Source organism: Tachypleus tridentatus, chromosome 8 (genome assembly GCF_004210375.1).
Source record: "Tachypleus tridentatus isolate NWPU-2018 chromosome 8, ASM421037v1, whole genome shotgun sequence".
Classification (NCBI taxonomy): Eukaryota; Metazoa; Arthropoda; class Merostomata; order Xiphosura; family Limulidae; genus Tachypleus; species Tachypleus tridentatus.
Window position 1 is genome coordinate 110670433 of NC_134832.1, and position 13466 is coordinate 110683898.

Here is a 13466-nt window from a genome sequence, read left to right on the forward strand (position 1 = left end):
GATAGTATACAGTAAAATACTGAAAAACATATTGTTTTATTGCTGAAAGCTATGACAAACCAGGAACTGAGGAAAATTGGCAAGATATTTCAATTGAAAATTGGAACTAAAACTATGAAGGATTTCTACCATGCACACTTTGAAAATATGTAGTCTTTAATGTATCGTAATTAAACTCTAAATTAATAATTTCTATACTTGTGTAAGGAAACACATGTTGCTATTACAAGGATAGACTGACAAACAACGATTTATTAGCATAATAAAAGTTACTTAAGGTGAATAATCTACTACATGTTTCCATCTGAAGAAGATAGATCAATATTCTGTTAAAACATGTTGTATGTTCTTTACACAACGTTATTTTATTATACTTATTATTAACAAAGTTCATTCATAGTAGCTTTACCTGAGCATTTTGTTTTGTCTGCTAATATTTAGTTCGAAATTGTGTTGTATTTTATGTTTAGTTTTGTAATTTTAAGACATAGATATTAAATACTTCTACTTTATATACAGATTTGCATTTTTAACATATACCTTTCGAACATCTATTCCATCTTATGATTAGTTCTAAGGGAATAAAAGTAAACTTAAACCAAATCTGTCTTTCGATTAATGTTTTATACTACAATTTAAAAAACAAAACTTTTTGGGCCCTATCCTTGAATGTGATTGAGAAGACTAGTATAATTTGTGCTTTCTTTCTTTTCTCCAGATTTCTAAAATTGTTTCTTAATGTTATTTTGTTTTCTGTGCCTAATTTACAAAAGTGTTTACTTTGCTCACAAATTTTGTTAAAATTTTCAGTGTTATGATATTCATATTAAACCTTGAACTCACTCAAGCAATATTTGTAAGTTCTCATATTTTGCAGGTAAGTGATTGGTTTCAGTAATTAACTGTAACGTAAGAATTAAGAAATATAGTAGCAACAAAGCTTACGCATCGTCTCGCGTACAAAATAATGCACAAACAGTTTTTTTTCCTTAAGACAAGGAACATGCCTAATGTCAAGTTTTATTGCAAGGAGTTAAACTATAATGTTACCATGGTCTGTAGGGAAGTAATGGTCGCATTCTAACATCTCTGTATTTTTCTTTAAGTACAAACAACGACGAACTAGCATATTAACAATAATTTCATTAACTTTTGTGCATTGATAACAAAAGTTATTAGTCACATAAAATGAGATATTTTATCATTAAACAAAATTTTATCTTAATCTTAAAATTTAATATTGTTATAATATAAATAAAATTTATATGTTGGGATACTTGTACTATTTTTCTTTCATTATATTAATATCAATTGAAATACAAGAAAAATATCTTTAACGTCACAAGATACTTTCAAAAGTCTAGGTATTTTTGTGATTAATGTTCAAACTTTCTGTATAACTCGACCATTTGATTTTCTGCTTACCAGAGGTGGTTCTGGACCTCTAAATTTTTGTGTAGACAAAACTGTTGTTTAGTTATAAAACAGTTTCTTTTATATATGTAAAGGTTCCCGGTCAAAAATCTGTAGTTTCTGATTAATAAGCGTTTATCACAACTATAGCTTTCGAGGTTCATAGTATACTGACTGTATCAGACTAACAACATAAAACTGTCTCCTGGCCCGTCGATTTACAAACGTATGGCGAGGTTTTTGAAAGTTTAGGTTGGCCCAACAATACTGGTATTAAGTACATATATACATTGTTTATTCTTACGCTTGGGAATCTTCTCCAAATTTAGAAAACATATTTAACAATATATATTACATGCATTTTTAAATATATATTCAACTGAAACAAACACCAGTATTAAAATAAATATTGGGTTGAGGAATAATTCGTGAGCGTTTTTTCAAGTTAACAAAATATATTCATAAATGAAACGCTTTCGCAAAATATTTCATGTCATTTGGTAGATAATTTTCTGCTCTAATAGATGGTGTGTTTGATTTTCATACGTCTTTAATTTTTGCTTTCATTTTCAGCTCATTAAGTGGAATGTCAAGTGGACAAAATCGAGCATTTTCGACACCATCTGCTTTTTGCATTTAATTTCTTGCAATTTCATTTTAAACAATGCATACTATATACCTAGGTATTACATGAAATAAAGTATCATAATAAATGTTTTGGGTGTAATGTGTTCATGCATTGAAGTATTGTAGAGTCTTGCATGTAATGCTTGAATGAAATTATTTAAAAACGCTCACGAATTATTCCTCAACCTAATATAATAGTAAATATCTTACATCATAAACCCACTTTGGTTAAAGTTGTAACGCTATTTTCTAAAATTTGTAGATGTAGCTAGTAGTTTCGAAGCTATTTTATTTTAATTTAGGTTATATAGGTAAATTGTGTTTGTTTGTTTTTTAATTTCGCGCAAAGCTACACAAGGGCTATCCGCGCTAGCCGTCCTTAAGTTAGTAGTGTAAGACTAGAGGGAAGGCAGCTAGTCATCACCACCCACCACCAACTCTTGGGCTATTTTTTACCAACGAATAGTGGGATTGACTGTAAAATTATAACTCCCCCACGGCTGAAAGGGCGAGCGTTTGGTGCGACGGGGATCCGCACCCGCAACCCTCAGATTACGAGTCGAACGCCCTAACCCACCTGGCCATGTCGGACCCAGGTAAAGTGGGATCCCTCCCCCTCTTTTTAAATTAGTCCTGTTTATCATGTTTGTTATGTATGTGAATGTCATTCAAATTAAACTTTCTTCTAAATCTACTAAATCGTAATGAAATAACGTCTTTTGTGATACTAATAATAAACTGAATGAAAAATAAACTACTCTTTTGAAAAATGTTTTCTGTAGCATCTTAACTTAATAGTACTTTAAGTTTTAAAAACACTTACTCTGATGCCTAAAGCCGAATAAAAATATCGAGTTTTGCTGTCAAGAAATACTATGTGTAAAATATTTGTCAACCAAGGGGAGTTAAATCATAGAGTTGTATCTTAATAATTGAAAAAAAAAACATTCAATCCCGTTATTCATTTGAAAGCAGAACAAAGTTCTTGTGGCGGTGTGTGCTGCTGGCTGACTTTCCACCCTCTTACAGATAGTTCGGAGTTAGAGAACAGCTATACCGGGGCTTTAGATGTTCATGACATGGCAATTTAGCTCGCATACGCATGTGTTGTTTTTCAGATGAAAATACCAAATATCCTCCATAATACATGCACATTGGCTTACAAACAACTTTTAAACAAAGAAAAGATTAATGAAAACCACATCAAAGGATTAAAACCATATTGAAGTGCTAGTATTAGAACGTTATGTGGTTAGATGAGACTGTTGTAATTTCAATATCTTTGACCACCTTTTTTCATGAAAACATTTGTTAATTTCGAGTTATTATTCACAAGTATTTGTTTACTCTAAGTATTTATTATCTTACCAACAATATTAGAAAATATAGCCAACTTAATTGCAATGGCCTTCTTGGTCTAAGGTTTCTCTTTTGTAGTCATAACTTTCACTTTGGGGACGTGGGCTTTGCTCCAAACTGGTTTGAGCTGTGACCTCCGAGGTTGTTGCTACGAACGTTTATCTTTGGAATAATGTTTGCCTCTCTTCAGCCACCGGGAACCAAACGTAGAATTTAAGTGCTAGACATATCACTCACTGGTCAAGGTTCAAATCAAACATATCACAGCGTTATCATATACAAGTGCGATTAACCTTCTGCTCAAATTAACAAAATATTTATTTGAGCCGTAAATCTTTAACTGGTGACATAATTGTTTTCTATCCATGTTGTCAGTTACTACTCTAGTGAAGACTGAACTAGTCTTACTTCATTAGCTATGAAGAAGTTCATTACTCCACTACTGGACAACAATGTATTCTCCATTCTTTTCCCTCCCATTCATACTGCCAGTTCGTTGTGAAGACATTTTTGCATTTATGATCTCAAACGTGTATTTCAAAGACCAAAACATTTCTGCCAAAAATTAGCCCAAACAGTAGAATTTTCTAAAAAATATATATTGATGAAAGTAATGAATTTATCTCCCTCCTCCAAAGGTTCGTGACCTTTTTTTTCTGTAAGTACATGAAGCAGGTGTCCTAAATAAACTGTTATTTTATTATTAATTTCAAATTATTTCCAGGGATAACTTCTGTAGAATAATATTTGAAGGAAGCTAGTCAAACTGTTTTTCATTTTGTTTTATTAATATAAAAGTTAATTGTGGTTACTTAAATTCCGGTTCGTGTATTTTACTGAAGACATGCCATATATTTAAAAAGGTAAACAGTGTGAAATTTAAAAATAAAATAAATAATATTGTGTTACTAATTATTGCTTAAAAATGTGATATGACTTCTATCTTAACAGTTGTTTTGTACGAAAACTGATGATACATATTGTGCTTGGACCAGTGCCGACGAAGCCTTATGCCCAATACCAAGGCTAATTAGGCCAGCCGGGATATGAAAGACGTAGCAATGGTTCTTAGAAGTATCTCATCGGTTAATTTATTCGAAAAAGAAATGTACACGCAGTAACCTATTATCATAGAAATTCTGTAATGCATCAGTTTTTATTTATTAAATTATTTATTTTCATGTAAGTGGTGTTAGTTTTCCTTTAGATTTCATTAACTTTTTCCGTGGTTATGAAACTAATTTCAGTTTTAGTTACAAGCAAATGCTTTTTAAAACGGTTTTCTTCTATTCTCTGTAGTCTTTTAATAACCGAACCCTGCTCAGTATCATTAACTGGTCATACAATTCACCTACCAAAAGCCTTCCGCTAATACAGCGATAAGTCTACGGATTTAGAACGCTAAAATCAAGAGTTCGATTCCCTTCGATGTACTCACCAGATAGCCAGATGTGGCTTTGCTATCAGAAAACACACACACCTATCAAAAGGTAAAACTTCAATGTTAAACGTTCCAATTAAAGAAAAGTATGCTTTCTTACGTCAGCGTTTAAGCATAAAAATTAATTAGGCGAAGGGGCCTGAATGTTTGCAAGATATAACAAAATACAGAGATTGTTTTTTATTTTGCACAAAGTTACTCGAAAGTTATCTGCACTAGCCACCTGTAATTTAAAAGTAATATATATTAGAAAGAAGGCAACTATTCAACATCGCCAACCGCCATCTTTTGAGCTACTTTTTACCAACGAAAATTGTGATTGACAGCTATATCACAACTTTCACACGGCTGAAAGAAAGAACATGTATAGTGACGATATTCGAGCTCTCGACCCGTAGACTGTGAGTCGCTATGAAAAGGAAAATAATTATGAACATCACTATTTCCTCATTCAGTCTATATATCAAAAACTCAAAGGAAAATTTCAAATTAAAAAGTGTTAATCAAACGCGTGTACTTTCTCGCATATGACTGTAAATAAAGACTTTAATTAGGAAGGTACGAGTAAACGTTTACAAGAGATTGCATTTTCGTCAGAAACGGAAAGAAAAGCTTATTTTTACAAACAATTATTTCTAAATTATTTGTTCATAATTTTCGCGCAAAGTTATACGAAGGCTATCTGCGCTAAGCGTCTCTAATTTAGCAGTATAAGACAAGAGGGCAAGCAGCTAGTCATCACCCTCACCGCGATCTCTTGAGCTACTATTTTACCAACGAATAGTGGGATTGACCGTGACCTTATAACCCCTACACGGCTGAAAGGGCGAGCACGTTTGGTGTGATGGAGATTCGAACCCACGACCCTCAGATTAGGAACTACCTGACCATGCCGGATTATTATTTTTATTTATTACGAAAATCAATTTCGTAAACGCAACAAAAAGGTAAAGTGACCTTGGGAGGGTTAAGGGTCTTCAGGTTAACCTCCCACTTAAAGTTAGTACCAGATACAACAAATCATGTCACGTTCTGTTAATTAAGTGTCCAGTCGGTCTAATGCATTTTCTCCAACAACAACAACAAAAAGCAGCCGAGGGAACTAACAAAGAAAATTGAAATACTTCTTCAAGATAAGCAGAATAAACTTCATATTAAAATAAATAATTGTAAAGTTGGTTAAGATTCAAGAAAGACAAGAATCGCATTTTTTTTCAATACAACTAAAATATAAAAGATAAAAAAAAGACACGCATGGCAGCTTTAATATCCCAAAAAGGTTTAGAATCACAAATTTCAGCATGAAAACGGGGATTGGATTAACACGATGAACATTCAAGAAGGTATAATTGAGATAGTACATCAAAATGGTACCTTGAGGATAACTCCTATAAATCTCAAACATCTTATTGGAAAGAAAAACACATGAAGATGAAAAAAAACAAAACAGAGTTATCTTGATTCCTTATCATTCATAGGAGTTAGTCAGTGAGAGAAAAGTTCTTGACTGAAAGTAAAAAACTAATCTTCCTAAATTAAGCATGTTAATCCAGAAAGTAAGAGCTTATTACACAGTGGATCCAATTTTGTATCCGATTTTAATATGCGTACTTGTTATACAACAAATAATTTAGTTTTCTGATAATACAGCGGAACGTTTACGGACATGCTAGGTTAAAATCCGAAGTTCTATTTTCGCAGTGAATAAAGTACAGATAACACACTGTATAGCTTTGTACAACTATATCAGAAACAACAAAGAAAATTTAATAAATATGCACATTTCCTATTGCATTTTTCACATCGAACGTGTAGTTGTCGTGCAATGGCGGTGGGTATATTTTGGAATCCAAGTAAATTCGAATTGATCCAATTTAATTCACATTTTTAATGGAACAACGTCCTTGTTACATTCTACCCATATATCGATTAGCTCTATTTCTGAATAAACATATCATAAAATATAAGAAAGTATTTCTCATGAGGAGATGTATTATACAGTTACAAATATTATTGACTTAGAAAAACGTATCTGTTAACTTTCTTGTGACAGTAGCTTAATGTTTATTGGACAGTACATAGATATATATCAACGTAAAAACGAAATGATATATATTGTAACTAAATGCACAACTCTCAATGGCACAGCGATATGTCTGCGGATTCACGCCGCTAAAAACAAGGTTTTAATACCCGTTGTGGGCAGAGCACAGATAGCCCATTGCGTAGCTTTGCGCTTAATTCTAAAACAAACATAATGCACAGTCTTAACACTCGTTGCCATCTACTGACAGTATTAAAAACTAAAGTACGTTATGTTATCAATTTTTATACAGTATTATCACAAGGTACATTTAGGCATTTACCACTTTTCGTTTCCTCTTAAGATACTCTCTATCTTTGCATACTTCCGTCAGAATAAATATACCAAAAACTTCAGGTATATGTTCTTTTCAGAGAAAAGAAGTACAAACTGTTTTTCCGACACTTTTTGTAAAGAAAAAAAACACACTAATCCTGGAAGACTCGTTCTGCCTCTTGGTTTAACAGGAATGATCTTGTTTCACGACGGAATTCGTACTTCTGTCGTGTAAACAATACTGAGAGTGAAATCTCTTGGGGTTTATTGTCACGGCGTCTGGTATAATGGTGGAACAAGTAGGCCCAAAAGATATCTTCTATCTGGTGATCCAGGTGTGACTACCAATAGAATTACTGACCTCTCGGTGACAAGTGAACAGCTGCTGACCGCTGTCAATGATGTCTCCATTCAATGATTGTTGTTTGGTCAAACCTATCGTAAATGACTTGAACTTCCAGCTTTAGAATGTTGCTGAGGTAATTTCAATGAGTTTTAGTTCTGCAAGATCTTTATTTATGTCTAGTGTGACCTAAAATTGTAAAGTATCTTATGTGAATATTCAAGTTGTATTGAAAAGAGTTTAATGCTGCAACTAACAATTTGAAATTTATAGTTTGAAAACATCCCTTTGTTAGGAAGATCAGTATACATCACTGCCTAGCTCTTGCTTTATATGCGTTCAGGTTACACTTTTGGACTTATTCCTAATACTCTCTTTCCTATTGTTACGTTCACAATTTTGAGGGGCTGTTCATTGGATGTGTTTATTTTTTCTATGAAGTGATGCTATGTGCCATATTCGAGCAGGATACACTCTTTAGAGGATGACACTTTTCTCCATCTTTGCAAATTGACTAAAGACAAGGCCTAGCTGAAGTTCTCTAACAAAATATAACTGTCTCACATGTGATAAAAAATTCTCTATGTAGACAATTCGGTACACAGTGATTTCCTTCTTCCTGTTATTATACTGTCAGAGGCTATTAGAAAATTCAGAGTCAACACGTATTATAGACCCACTATGTTAGTCCAAACTTTCAAGGACAAAACTATGTCCAGTATTGGTTTCTTTTATGTTCACGTTCCTTAGTAACTGTTATTAAAACAGCTAGATTTTCCACACCTAGACTTCTTTCCCAATTGGTGTAGGAACAACTTAAGATTTGTATGTTTGTAGTTAACCACAAAACTGCACAATAGACTATCTGTTTTGTGCTCACCACGAATATCGAACCTAGATTTTAGCATTATAAGCCATCAGACTTTTCGTGGTATCACTGAGGATCGATTTAAGATAACATAAAACTATATTAGAAATTAATGTAAATGTTAAACTGCTTAAACGTATTTTCTATAAATAATACATTGAAATAGGCGAATATGATTAATGGCGTAGTACCCATACTTTGTGGTACTTAAGTATATCGATATTTAACAGATAAGATCAAACTATCTGCAAAAGGGAAGTTCATAACTGTTTAATGAATCATAAATAAAGCCCAAAGAGTGAAAAAAAATACAAAAACGAATTAACAAAATATTTATTCATGCTAATAGTGTTGGTTTCATTACCAACTGGCTGCTTAATTGTTTGTGCTCAAACTAACTGCTAGAGTCACAGAAGATTTTTTGAGACATTCATGCAAGACGAGGGCAGATGGAATTATATTATACCACACTTTCAAGCTACATTTTGCCTTAGTGTGGTATCTTATAATCCATAAATTACGTACGTCAACAACTATTCAAAATAATGTATTCAAAGGAAAGAATACTCGACTCATACCAATTTGTAAAAGTATATGCTTTATAATTGCATATGAGTGTGCATATCCCCATAGAGTGGACGCAAGTTCTCAGTTAATACAATATTCTATAGAAAAGTTATTGTCGTAGGTAATATTAATCTGTGTAAAAGGGTTAGCACAGGTTTGTAACCTTTCGACATCCGGTTAATAAGAATGTGTAAATAACGTGCAAAACACATATATGAAAATTCATAAAAATATCAGATTATATATTAGTACACATACATTCTAAGCTAATTATGTAATGGTGAGTTTACAGCTACCTCAACAGTGACAAATTCATGGAAAAAAATTACTATTAGTGCGCAGGTATAATTATGTATATAAAACGAAAACAGATAAGAAACAAAAAATAAAAAAGGAATTACGGGTGTTCGCACATTAATATGCTATGAATGTGTTTATTGTCATCGGCTCTGAATATGAAATAAAGAAAAGTTGGAGATACGTTAATTTACCACTATTATTAATTAAGAATGTTTGAAAAAATTCTAACTGAAGAAAATAAAAATATTTGTTTGTGATATGAGCTGTAGGCTTAACGTTAACCTAGCCTTGATTGCTGCTGTCATCTATTGGTAAATAAGTGAAATAATTTTTTCAACATTAAAAGCATTTATAAAATAATGTAAATACAGAAAAAATGTCTTTAAAAGTGATATATGAATACAAATTTGTTAAAGAAAAATATGTATAGTCATAGGTAGTATCAAACCAAGATGTGCAATTTATAAATTTGTACTTGTTCATTAAATGATAAGGGTGTATTGTGATGCAAACTGATAGTTAACCTGGTATACATAACCTACTCATTTGAACATTAAAGTGGTCGGCTCTAAGTAACATCTTACCGATGATTTCTAATAAATGTTAATGCATATTTAATTTCATGGTTAAGACTACCTTCTTGATGTTACTGCTTAATAGTTATGCAGTCTGTAACGATCGATCCTCTGGACTTTCTTGCTGCCCGATTTCATTACTGTTTTAGAGACTAAGGTGTCGATCCTGATAGAGAAAGCAAACTGTGTCTTCTCGAAATAAGTTTATGTACACGAACTCGGTCTTTTTGGTAATTGTAATGCTGTTGCTTTCTATGCATATGATGTATGATATATAAATACATAATAAATATACTTAACGTGTCTTCTAAAGTGGTCAAATTTAAATCTGCACACGACTCTAGTCTCTGCAATATATATTTGAACTTAGAGTTCTCAGTTGTTTCTTGGTACACTCAGTGTTCAAGCAGATCTCTCGTGATGCAATTTTAACTTTATACGGAATATATATGTTATAATAAGTTTTAATATCACTACATATATTAATAAACTAATTTCTTCTTTGATTTATAGTCCTGAGCTAAGTCATATTTCAAATAATATAATGCGATGTGACACTACTATTTAGTTTTCACTTAAAACATTTATATTACCAATGTGGTAACAGTTTTACCGACAAAATTTGTATATCTATTAAATGCGAAATAAGATTTTTTTTTTTTTGTGCTAAGCGCTAATATATTATTCTATAAAATTACTTTTCGAATATTGTATTGCAAGTGGTGCTCATAGTGTACCTTATTCAACCCTAGAACACAATATGTACAAATGAATAAGTGAAAAAGGCAGCTGTTGTCACAGCAACGCAATAATGATCTATACAACTACGGTTCTTCTTTTAACCATCCGAGATGCGCAGTTGAAACTGAATAGGCCCTTACCCTGTATAATGTATACACAATACTACTTCTCACGTGACTCACTCACGTTAAATAGCCTAAAGAAGAAGAGAGGGCTCTGACGTTCCTACGCCTCTACCAAGCGGTTTTATGAATTATATTCGTGTCATAAGGTCGATCATCCCCGGTGTGACTGAGAGCTATAAGGAAGAACAAATTTTTCTGAAGAAAAAGGTGAGTGTCACGTGGTTTAAGGCTTATAACAGCGGACAACTAAATGTTTTGTTTTATATATATATATACTTATAACAGAGTTCATTGATTTAAAATATGTCAGTTTTTGTTTGTACACAAGAACGATCAGATGTCAGATAATGACGTGTCACATTTTGGCTTTTATGATTTAAATTTAGTTTCATAACAACGTAATTAACTGGAAATATATTAAGTAAAAACCATATGTTTATTATTATGGTTATGATATCATTATTATTACGCATATCGATATATTTTCAAAATCTTGAAAAATATTTACTGAAAAAAACTGGATAAAAAAAATTGAAAGTTGATAAAGTATATAACGTTTTTCACAAAGTTCAACCGTTCGTTATCCCCTTTTTGTACATAATGGTCTATATTTATCCAAGTTTACTCATGTGATTAATTATCGTCCATAACGTTCGAAATAGACACTTTTCGCTTTTGCTTTTATAATTTATGGCAGGAAAAAAAAAGATTATTTCTTATCGCTGCATGGGAGTTTCCTGAAAAAGATCCCCTCTATACCAAATACACATTGTGTGGCTCAAAGCTTCAACATTCCAACAACACAACAAACTTGTTTGTACACTTGATACATAACTTAACTGTACATACTTCGTTCGACACTCGACGGTGTCCCCCCCTCAATTTTCGATATCTCGATATATTTTCTAAAAGTAATGAAATAAATATCACTCATCACCAGTTGTCATGAATGATTTTTCTTCTGAAATTGAAGATTGCAAACATTATTGTTTATTTTTCGTTTACCCCTCCTGTGTGGTCTGGCAGTTTTACTGACGCGTTCGAGAGGTTAGTTGTGAGTTTTCTTATGTTTTATAGCTGTAATACGTGACTCATTATAGGGGCCTGGCATGGCCAAGTGCGTAAGGCGTGCGACTCGTAATCTGAGGGTCGCGGGTTTGCGCCCGCGTCGCGCTAAACATGCTCGCCCTCCCAGCCGTAAGGGCGTATAATGTGACGGTCAATCCCACTATTCGTTGGTAAAAGAGTAGCCCAAGAGTTGGCGTTGGGTGGTGATGACTAGTTGCCTTCCCTCTAGTCTTACACTGCTAAATTAGGGACGGCTAGCACAGATAGCCCTCGAGTAGCTTTGTGCGAAATTCCCAAACAAACAAACAGACTCAATATAGACACAACTATGACCTCAGTTTTATGAAGCAGTATTTCTATTAAAAATTTGTAAATGACTTAGTTTCATATTATCTACAACGAAAAAGTACTCTGTCAGTTCTATGTCTATAATGTTTTATGTCCACAACTCAAAACAACGCAAAAATAATAATTTATTTTTCATACTACACGATTCGCTTTACTTCATTTACGACAGTTTCAATAAGTTTATTAACACTGACTGAAAATGTTAAAAATGTGCAGAGTAACAGCTGTTCGTGAAAATAACTATATACATATATATAGTGTCTAGATTACTACAATGTTTGTTGTAGCTCTGGTGTTTAGCGAAAAGCCTCTTTGGAACTGGATGTTGCAAGTTTGTTTGTTTTTTTTCCAATTTCGCGCAAAGCTATTCGCGGGCTATCTGAGCTAGTCGTCCCTAATTTATCAGTGTAAGACTAGAGGGAAGGTAATTAGTCATCACCACCCACCGCCAATTCTTGGGCTACTCTTTTACCAACTTTTACCAACGAATAGTGGGATTGATCGTTACATTATAACGCCCCCACGGCTGAAAGGGCGAGCATGTTTGGAGTGACGAGGATTCGAACCCGTGACCCTCAGATTACGAGTCGAGCAGCTTAACCATCTGGCCATGCCATGCCTAGAGATATGATCCTGTTTATATAAAACCTGTTACGTATTATAATTTATCGCGGACGAGTCTCTGATTTATTATGTTACGTATTATGATTTTAAATAACCGTAAATTTCAATTTAAATTCAGAAGGTAATTAAATGTCGATATGTATTGAATTTATGATATTTACTAACAAGATTGATACACACAAATTTCTTTTTTAACATCAATATATTTTAATATACGAATAACAACACAATTTGTAATAACCGTTATTTTAAACTTACAAGCAATATTAACTAAATATTTTATCAACGAGTCATAATGAACGAATTATTTTCGAGTTAATTTATCTCCTGTTCACTTGACGGCTAAGCTAGCTATACATTCACACGGGACTTTTCCCGACGAAATATCCTAACGTTCAAAGTTAATTCACTAAAGTTAAACGGTTTGTAATGTTCGAAATTAATACGTGCCTAGTCAAATATCTGTAGTTTTCTTATTAGTAAATATTTATCAGTTATAGCTTCTAAGGCTTATAGTATACTAACTGTAGCAAACCAACAATAAAAACTATTTTTTTGGCGCGTCAATTTATAAACTTTAGACCATGTTCTCGGAAGTTCAGTTGACAACAATATTTTATTTGCACACATAACACATTGTTTATTTTTACACTTGAAAATCGTCTACAAATAAGAGAATACGTGAGAATTTTGCAAAGTACATTTAAC

At 32.8% G+C, this 13466-nt stretch overlaps 1 protein-coding gene across 3 annotated transcripts in view; it reads left to right on the forward strand.

Annotated features, from left to right (window-relative positions):
* Positions 1-10797: 10797 nt before the first annotated feature.
* The window catches only part of LOC143223208 (dihydropyrimidinase-like), a 105649-nt gene continuing 102980 nt past the window's right edge, over positions 10798-13466 (forward strand). The window contains exon 1 of one of the 3 annotated variants that reach the window (XM_076450817.1): positions 10798-10925. In XM_076450817.1, coding sequence (XP_076306932.1) covers positions 10842-10925 — 84 coding nt within the window. In that variant the 5' untranslated portion in view covers positions 10798-10841. Of the gene's footprint in view, positions 10930-13466 lie in introns of all 3 variants that reach the window. The other 2 variants (XM_076450819.1, XM_076450818.1) reach the window with 2 other exon arrangements.